Raw genomic sequence first — 9,941 nt, 5'->3', positions numbered from 1 at the left:
TGGGGGCTTGAGAGCCACATTATACGTGTGCAAGAGCCACGTGTGTACAACTAGACTGCCTGTACAACTAGAATGACCCTGCAGTTTGAAACCTCATTTTCCCAGTCATACAGTAAGGTCAACAGGATACATATCTTGATCGGGAGAACCAGAAAACAAGACCTGTCCTTCGTCCAACTTCTGTAAACAATTGCTTTGGGGTGGTGGGAGGGGGGGGGGAAGGAATCAGTGCAAAAGTCATCCTACCATAAACAATCAGTCTTTTTAAAAAAAGTTATCTGTTAATAACAGTTTAAGCCAAGTCCCGTCAAAGTCTCAGCCGCATTGTCTTTTGCTAGAGGCACTCCCGCCGCTTCTGTCATTCGCGAGCTACTGACATGGCACATCTAAGTCCGCCGTCTTTCATCAACGTCCACATGACCCACATCTCGGTCGGGACCAGTTTGTGTACAATCATCAGTTCTCTGTACAGACAGGGATCAAACGGATTAAAAGGCCTCTGGATTCCAAAGGTCTTAAAGCCGGAGTGGTGAACTGGGGTCATCCCCATTTTGGCCAAGCACATCCCAACAAAGACATCGTCTATCGGGAACAGCTCCGTGTCCTCGACCGTCGACCGCAGCCGTTGCACCGTCGTCTGGGACATGACGTAGCCGCCGCCTCCGGCGTAGAGCGGGTAGAAAGGCTCTCGGTACATCGATTCAGGTATGAAATACTTGGTGTTGGTGTTTCTTATCGGCCGGGCTTTGCTGATGACGTCCCCGGCGAGAAGATCTTGCCGAGGGTCTAGGTCTTTCAGGAAGGCCACGATATTGTAGGTGTTGACGAAGACGTCGTCGTCCCCCTTCAGCACAAAGCGGGCCTGCGGACAGTCGGCGGCGCACCATCGGAGGAAATGCAGCTCCTTCAGCGTCAAGTTGAAGAAGTTGTCGACAAAATCCCACTGGACGATGTCGTCGAATTCCCGACTCTCGTATGCCAAAAGCCGCTGCAGGGGGTGAGCCCTTACCTTGACCTCCGAGCGACCGAGCAAGAAGAGCAGCTTCACTGATTTGCCCCCGATGACTGTGTCTTTCCCCCACGTGTTCCTGATGGTCACCCGCCGGTCTATGTTGATGGGGGCGGATTTGATAGCCAGCAGCAGGAAGGTGTCGGCATCGCATCCGGTGGGCTTCAGCAACGTCGAAAAGTGCCGGCAGTGCTTGTACGTTAAGAAGACGCGGTGAACCTCGGGGAGGGAGGTAGAGGAATTGGCAACGGTAAGGTCGGGCGTGCATTTGCTATGCTCTACCCGCTCAGGGAACCAGGAGGTATCCTTCTGAGGCGGCTTGTGAGTTTTCCTGCTTGCTGTAGACACCACCGACTTGGTGTCTCGCTTCAAGTATACCAGGCAGGCGAGCAAGAAGATGGAGAAAATGTACATGGCGAATTTTCTTATCCTGGGATGCATCTCCGAGACCGAAGGGAGGCCCGAGACCCTGTGTGGTTAAAAGACACAGCCCTGTTAGCCTCACCAGTCTTGTGCTCCGTCTCACCTAAGCAACAGAACCAAAGTGACATCGATCTGGGCACATTTCGCTTCGGTGGAAAGGTTAGGGGTGTGCAAGAGCAGGGATTCCTTCTCACTTGGAGTGTGCACACAATCCCCCATGTCCCCAGCAACACCACTATTCCCAGTTGCCTGCTACAGCAAATGCTGCCCCTGCTGTGGGTGGAGGGTCCGTCGATCTTCAGCCTAGCTGCAAGCAGGGGAATTCTCTGCAAAGGCTGGGGGCTTTCTCAGTCCCCCCCCCCAACCACCCCTTTCAGCAACAGTGACCGAGATGATTTTGTTAGGTGTGGCTGGTGAGTGGTCAGTAAAGCAATGTTGACAAATTACGGTGCCGGATTATGTGCTATTTTAGAGTAAGGGTGTCAGACATGCAGTTTGGGGGCCGAAACAGGCCCCCGGAGGGCTCCTATCAGGCCCCCAAGCAACTGGCTGCCATCTGCTTCCTTCTCCCTCTCTCTCGCTTCCTTCTGCATCGCAGCTTGCTTTGCCAGGCTTGCTCAATCGCACAGGAGCTACAGAGCAAAATCTCAATTTTCTCCACTGGCTGAGACTCCTCCCTTGAGGAGGAAGGGAGGGGGGGAGGAATGGCTTGCTTTGCTAGGCTCTCCCAATTGCACAGCGGAGCTACTGAGCCAAGCTCTTCCATCTATTGGCTGAAGCTCCTCCCCCCCCAGCCCCCCCTCCCGGGGGAAGGAAAGAGCCAGAGCTTCCTTTGCCCAGTTCTCTCGATCCCATGGGAGAAATACAAAGAGCACCTTTAAGACCAATGAGCGCTAAATGTTTTAAGCATGTTTTAAGTTTTTTCAAAATATGTGTGTTTGTCTGTGTTCTTTATAAAATTGGCATCTCTGCTACCTATGAACATATGAAGCTGCCTTCTACTGAATCAGACCTTTGGTCCATCAAAATCAGTATTGTCTTCTCAGACTGGCAGCGGCTCTCCAGGGTCTCAAGCTGAGGCTTTTTCACACCTATTTGCCTGGACCCCTTTTTTGGAGATGCCGGGGATTGAACCTGGGACCTTCTGCTTCCCAAGCAGATGCTCTACCACTGAGCCACCGTCCCTCCCCAAATCTTAAATAGGTACACACATGGCCCAGGCTGGCATGGCTCAGCCAACCCGACTGCAGATCTGGCCCTCTTAACAAATAAGTTCAACACCCCTGGGTTAGAGGAAGCCCAGGGAGGCAGAACAGGAATCTGAGGTAATTTCTACTTCTTCCCACCTCCCTTTCTCCTTCAGGGATTCACACCAACACCTTCTTTTCACTACATGAAGAATAAATCTATTGTCTCTCCTTTAGAAGGGCTCAACGCTTGGTCGTCTGGTGGATGAAGATGATGATACTGGATTTATACCCTGCCCTTCTCTCTGAATCAGAGTCTCAGAGTGACTCCCAATCTCCTTTCCCTTCCTCCCCCACAACCCTGTGAGGTGGGTGGGGCTGAGAGAGCTCTCCCAGAAGCTGCCCTTTCAAGGACCGCTCTGCAAGAGCTATGGCTGACCCAAGGCCATTCCAACAACTGCGAGTGGAGGAGTGGGGAACCAAACCTGGTTCTCCCAGATAAGAGTCCGCACACTTCACCACTACACCACACTGGCTCTCAGGCAAGGAACATAAGAAATGATTGGTAATTTACAACAAGGGAAAGCGAAAGTCTGCTTTAAAAGAGGGACAGCTTCACCCCGCCCCCCCCCCCCCAACTTTAGTGAACTGACATGGTCAGGGAAAGGGATAGAATGATTTCTTTTGGAAGTTCTCCTTAAATTTATTTATTTTATTCGATTTTTAGCCCGCCCTTCCCGTAGGACAGGCTCAGGGCGGGTTACGTCATAAAAACAATCAACATTAAAAAAAATCATTTTAAAATATATCAAATCTAAAATTACAGAGAACTAAAATGGTACCAAAATGGCAAATCCTGCCTCACGGACATGGCCTGCTGTCCAAGTCCAGCAGGTCTTATAGCACTGGGATGGAACGAAGGGGGGAGGCCGATAACAAGTGACGTCCACTGCCTCAGCTGAAAGCCTCCTCCAAGAATCTGACTCTAAAACAGGGCTGGCTTGTCTCGGCCTGTTTCCCCCAATCCCCTCACAAGTCCCTCACCTGCTATTTCCCTACGGATACCTGCTCTGTTCTTGCCTCTGCCCGGGAACTGCTTTCGCTCTGGTTTCAAACTGAGAAATGCAGCTTCCGTTCCCGTCCAACACCACCCCAAAAGCAAGCACCTGACCCCTGAAAAGAAAAACACACTTGGAAACGTGTGGGCAGCTAGCTCTAATCTGGGGCTCCTGGCACGTGCTGGGGACTCCAGGTACACAGGCTGTGCCCATGCAAAGTTAAGCTACCAGCTTCAATGTAGATAGATCCAAGTGGGCAGCCGTGTTGGTCTGAAGCAGTTGAACAAAGCAGGAGTCAAGATGCACCTTTAAGACCAACCAATTTTTATTTAGAACATAAGCTTTCGTGTGCTCTGGAGTGCCAGTTTGGTGTAGTGGTTAAGTGCGCGGACTCTTATCTGGGAGAACCGGGTTTGATTCCCCACTCCTCCACTTGCAGCTGCAGGAATGGCCTTGGGTCAGCCATAGCTCTCTTATCTGGGAGAACCGGGTTTGATTCCCCACTCCTCCACGTGCACCTGCTGGAATGGCCTTGGGTCAGTCAGAGCTCTCTTATCTGGGAGAACTGGGTTTGATTCCCCACTTCTCCACTTGCAGCTGCTGGCATGGTCTTGGGTCAGCCATAGCTCTCTTATCTGGGAGAACCGGGTTTGATTCCCCACTCCTCCACTTGCAGCTGCAGGAATGGCCTTGGGTCAGCCAGAGCTCTCTTATCTGGGAGAACCGGGTTTGATTCCCCACTCCTCCACGTGCACCTGCTGGAATGGCCTTGGGTCAGTCAGAGCTCTCTTATCTGGGAGAACTGGGTTTGATTCCCCACTTCTCCACTTGCAGCTGCTGGCATGGCCTTGGGTCAGCCAGAGCTCTCTTATCTGGGAGAACCGGGTTTGATTCCCCACTCCTCCACTTGCAGCTGCTGGAATGGCCTTGGGTCAGCCAGAGCTCTCTTATCTGGGAGAACCGGGTTTGATTCCCCACTCCTCCACTTGCACCTGCTGGCATGGCCTTGAGTCAGCCATAGCTCTGGCAGAGGTTGTCCTTAGTTTTAAACAATTTTTATTGATAACATATGGTAACAATTTCCATTAATAACTTCTTTTCATCTATCCCATATGCTTCTTTCTAATCACCCTCCCCCCGTTACTTGACCCCCGCCAGTGTTATTTACTCAAAATACTAACATTAAAATGTGCTGTTAATTACTAAGAACTAAAATTAATATTCTTCTTTCTTCTAAAGTTTAATCATTATCAAAAATTGTCCAAAGTCCTTTTACTTTCCACTTGTCTTCTACATAACTTCTAATTTTTTTCCACTCCCTTTTAAAATCTTCTAAATCATAGTCTCTTAAAGTTCTTGTTAATTTGTCCATCTCACTCCATGTCATAACTTTTACAATCCAATCCAATTTTTCTGGTATTTTTTCTTGCTTCCATAACTGCGCATATAGTGTCCTAGCAGCTGAAAGCAAGTACCAAATTATAGTTCTATCTTCTTTTGGAAATTTTTCCATTTGTAATCCCAACAGAAAAGTCTCTGCAGCTTTCTTGAATTCATATCCCAAGATCCTAGGTTGTCCTTGAAAGGACAGCTGCTGCAAGAGCCCTCTCCAGCCCCACCCACCTCACAGGGTGTCTGTTGTGGGGGAGGAAGGTAAAGGAGATTGTGAGCCGCTGTGAGACTCTTCGGAGTGGAGGGCTGGATATAAATCCAATATCATCTTCTTCTTCTTAAGCACACTTCATCAGACAAGGTATCCAGCACAGTGAGCAAAGCCATACATAGCCGAGCGGAGCCATACATAGCTGGTAGGCAGTGGCCCAGAATGCACCATGGTACAGATTTAAGAACCAATGACAGTGAAGTAAAATTATCTGGTAGGCAGTGGTTTAGAATGTAAAATGGTACAACGACAGAATAGTAAAATTAATAAATTGAGCAAACCTTTGATCTGAGCATCATGCTACTCAGATCAAAGGTTTGCTCAATTTATTAATTTTACTATTCTGTCGTTGTACCATTTTACATTCTAAACCACTGCCTACCAGATAATTTTACTTCACTGTCATTGGTGCTTAAATCTGTACAATGTTGCATTCTGGGCCACTGCCTACCAGCTCTGTATGGCTCCGCTCGGCTATGTATGGCTTTGCTCACTGTGCCGGATTCCTCGTCTGATGAAGTGTGCTGACGAGCACACGAAAGCTGACGTTCTCAATCAAAATGGGTTGGTCTTAAAGGTGCCACTTCAACGCAGGGTGGTGTCTACGGCCAGCACTACAGTTGCACACGCATGGCGCCCTCCCAAACAAATCAAGTCAGTCTATGGAAAAACTGTGCGCGCGTCGCAGCACACGAGGGGGTCTGGATTCAAACCTCACTCAGGGTCCTGCTATGCTCCATCACCAGGGCACCAGCAGAGTAACTACTCAGGATTCAAAACTTTGCCATTTAAACAGGACGCTGTTGCCTCCCTTCCTGAGCTTGCCAATGGAGTATTTTAATTTAATTTTCAGATTTATATCCCGCCCTATCCCACAAGCGGGCTCAGGGCGACTTACAACAGTAAAACAGAGTTAAAATAATATCATAACAGACGTTTTTATGCTCCAAAACAGGAGCAGCACAGTAGACAGTCTTACAGGCATAGGCGGTAAACAGCATGTGGCTGATGGCTAACAGCATAATATAAGACCATAATGCTGGGGGAAGTGGTGACTTTCAAAGGACACTCGCTGGATTAATTAAAAGCCTGGTGAAAGAGCTCCGTCTTACAGGCCCTGCAAAACCTTGATAAGTCCCACAGGACCCGGATCCCCAGCGGGAGCTCATTCCACTAGGTAGGGGCCTGGACCGAAAAGGCCCTAGCTGTCGTTGAAGCCAGGTGGGTGTCCTTAAGACCAGGGACTATGAGAAGATGTTGCGCAGCAGACCTCAGAGCCCGGGAGGGGGGGGGGCGGGGGGGATCATATGGGAGAGGCGGTCCCAAAGCTATACAAGCCCCTGGCCATAAAGGGCCTTAAAGATAAGGACTAACACCTTGAAGCAAATACCAGCCAGCTGTAATAGATGAGGAGAGTAGGATCTGAAAGTGCCTGAGCTCCAGGAAGCTGCCTTCTGAGGGATCAGGAAACATCTCTTCCCCCCAACCCCTGCAGCCAACACAGCATGGATTCCCTTCCACTGTGACTCACGTGGGACTCTCTCTTTGTGAAATGTTTGTCTCTAAGGAAGTGAGCTTTGACTCATGAAAGCGTAGACCCTGGGAAATGTTGTCAGTCTTGAGCAGGGGTGGCCAAATTGTGGCTCGGGAGCCACATGTGGCTCTTACACACATATCGTGTGACTATCCAAGCCAGCGGTTTGGAGAATGCGTTTAAAGTTAAAGTTGCTTTCTTTCCCACTCCCCCATCTATTTGCTTTCTTTCCAACATTCCTTCCTTCCTTCTCTCAAACATCTGACATTCATGTCTTGCGGCTCTCAAACATCTGACATTTATTCTATGTGGCTCTAATGTTAAGCAAGTTTAGCCACCCCTGGTCTTGAAGGTGAAGAAGAAGACTGCAGGTTTATACCCTGCCCTTCTCTCTGAATCAGAGACTCAGAGCGGCTTACGGTCGCCTATATCTTCTCCCCCCACAACAGACACCCTGTGAGGTGGGTGGGGCTGAGAGGACTCTCACAGCAGCTGCCCTTTCAAGGACAACTCTTGCAAGAGCTATGGCTGACCCAAGGCCATGCCAGCAGCTGCAAGTGGAGGAGTGGGGAATCAAACCTGATTCTCCCAGATAAGAGAGCTCTGGCTGACCCAAGGCCATTCCAGCAGCTGCAAGTGGAGGAGTGGGGAATCAAACCTGGTTCTTCCAGATAAGAGAGCTCTGGCTGACCCAAGGCCATGCCAGCAGCTGCAAGTGGAGGAGCGGGGAATCAAACCTGGTTCTCCCAGATAAGAGAGCTATGGCTGACCCAAGACCATTCCAGCAGGTGCAAGTGGAGGAGTGGGGAATCAAACCCGGTTCTCCAAGATAAGAGAGCTCTGGCTGACCCAAGGCCATTCCAGCAGGTGCAAGTGGAGGAGTGGGGAATCAAACCTGGTTCTCCCAAATAAGGGAGCTCTGGCTGACGCAAGGCCATTCCAGCAGGTGCAAGTGGGGGAGTGGGGAATCAAACCTGGTTCTCCCAAATAAGAGAGCTCTGGCTGACCCAAGGCCATTCCAGCAGGTGCAAGTGGAGGAGTGGGTAATCAAACCTGGTTCTCCCAAATAAGGGATCTCTGGCTGACGCAAGGCCATTCCAGCAGGTGCAAGTGGAGGAGTGGGGAATCAAACCTGGTTCTCCCAAATAAGAGAGCTATGGCTGACCCAAGGCCATTCCAGCATCTGCAAGTGGAGGAGTGGGGAATCAAACCTGGTTCTCCCAGATAAGAGCCTGCGCACTTCACCACGACACCAAACTGGCTCCCTGGATTCGAATCTTGTGAACTCCTGACATCCCTGCAGCTCACTCTGAATCAAGCCTTGAGTTGTATTGCTTCCCAAAGCCCTCCAACAGCAGCTGAAGACTGCAGGATGCAAAGCGACGACAACGAGACCCATTGAGCAGAAGAAAGGGTCCTGCCCAAGCTAATGATTCTGCTGGCAAAGAGGGTCTGCCTGCCCATCTCCCTCCCTCTACAGCTCTTTGCTTGCAGCAATTATTCTGGGAGAAATTACTCTGGGAGTCACACCAGCCTGCACGATCCAAGAGACGGAGCATGGATACAGTTCTGGGTGCCTCACTTCCTCTGAGTGGTGCGCACTTCCAGGGACGGCTCATGGGAGTTTAGCGCTTTTAAGCACCAAGGATCCGGAACATCTGTTAACATCTGCTTCAAATGTGCCCTCCTAGTAGTTCTGCACATAAAACAGGCACTCCTGTGGCAAGTGACACAACCCCGGATCCAGCATCAGGTACCCAAAGAGGGCGACGATGCCCGAAGGATGCTTCCAACAACTCTCTGCCTGCCAAACAGCTTCAAACTGTTCCTTACTAGATGCTGCCCCCCTCACAAACTCTCACGGGCGGCCTAGAAAGGTTTCAAATAAATCAATAAAATAAGCATTCAGGAGCAGAAGCCCCCCTCCCCGCTCCAGCTGGATCGCACACCCAACAAAATGGCACACAGCGGGGTGGAAGAAGCAAAGAGACTGAATTTATACCCCACCCTTCGCTAGCCAAAGGAGTCTCTGAGTGGCTTACAAATCTCCTTTCCCTTCCCCTCCCCGCCACAGACACGAGAGGTAGGTGGGGCTGAGAGAACTTTCCCAGAACCGCTATTGAGCAGAACAGCCTTGAGAAAACTTGTCCCCAAGCTACCGTTGACCATCCCTGATCTACACTTCCCCCCCAGCAAGCTGGGTACTCATTTTACGGAAGGATGGAAGGCTGAGTCAACCTCGAGCCGGCTACTTGAAAACCCAGCTTCCACTGGGGATTGAACTCAGATCGTGAGCAAAGCTCAGGACTGCAGTACTGCAGCTTTATCACTCTGCGCCACGGGGCTCTTTCACCTAATGGAACATAATGCTAAAAGAGCTAGAACTTCTGGCTGCCAGGCAATCTTAGGATCTTCTGGCTGTACTATACACACTCCCACATGATGATTATTCCTCCAAATATTCAGATTGTGCATAGGCAGAGCCTGTCCAAGGTGTTTGGACACTCCAAGGAAAGTACATCCATTCCCCTCTGGGGGCCAACACACTCAAGGCAATGTCAGTGCAAAGCACAAGAGAGACCCCCAGTCCCCTCCTCTCCCCTCTGCTGAAGGCTGGGGCCCTCCCTCTTCCACCCAGCAGTAGGGATTCGCACCTGGGAGTCATCATGGGCAATCTGGGGAAATTGGTTACAGCTTCAGCATGTGGCTGCTAGCTCCGGAGCAGAAATATGGGTGGCAACAAGCCCACAAGGGAAGCGTGTGGCAGCTTGAAGTCTTCCCCTTAAGGTGCCACCGCTGCCCTCCGTGTGCCAGGAGACGTGCCCCGAAGTCCCACCCCCCTCGGGAAGGCCAAGGCCAGGCGAGCCCACGGATGCCCAAGTCAGCCTCCATCCCACCCCCCACCCCCGTCCTAAAACTGTGCGGATGCCTGCACACCTTCAGAGGGTGGAGCTGCTTTTTTGTGTCTGCTTTTAATTGCAAACACGATTTGCAAAGTAGACTTTGTCACGCGGCCCCCTCCCCGCCCGGCAAGAGGCGAGCTCCACTGCAGCCTAAGAAAGGAAGA

General features: G+C 50.7%; 2 protein-coding genes across 2 annotated transcripts in view; both read right to left on the bottom strand.

The window, feature by feature from the left end:
* Nucleotides 1-223: 223 nt before the first annotated feature.
* B3GNT4 (UDP-GlcNAc:betaGal beta-1,3-N-acetylglucosaminyltransferase 4) lies at nucleotides 224-1,465 on the bottom strand. Its single transcript, XM_060249416.1, has one exon. It carries the CDS (start codon nucleotides 1,448-1,450, stop codon nucleotides 359-361), a length of 1,092 nt encoding a protein of 363 aa, XP_060105399.1. The 5' UTR covers nucleotides 1,451-1,465; the 3' UTR covers nucleotides 224-358.
* Nucleotides 1,466-8,348: 6,883 nt separating this feature from the next.
* Nucleotides 8,349-9,941, bottom strand: part of LRRC43 (leucine rich repeat containing 43) — a 49,291-nt gene continuing 47,698 nt past the window's right edge. Inside the window, exon 15 of the mRNA XM_060249168.1 lies at nucleotides 8,349-8,408. Coding sequence (XP_060105151.1) covers nucleotides 8,349-8,408 — 60 coding nt within the window. The remainder of the gene's footprint in view (nucleotides 8,409-9,941) is intronic.

The sequence above is a fragment of the Heteronotia binoei genome, chromosome 11 (genome assembly GCF_032191835.1).
Source record: "Heteronotia binoei isolate CCM8104 ecotype False Entrance Well chromosome 11, APGP_CSIRO_Hbin_v1, whole genome shotgun sequence".
Taxonomy (NCBI): domain Eukaryota; kingdom Metazoa; phylum Chordata; class Lepidosauria; order Squamata; family Gekkonidae; genus Heteronotia; species Heteronotia binoei.
This window is presented reverse-complemented; position numbering and strand designations above follow the sequence as displayed.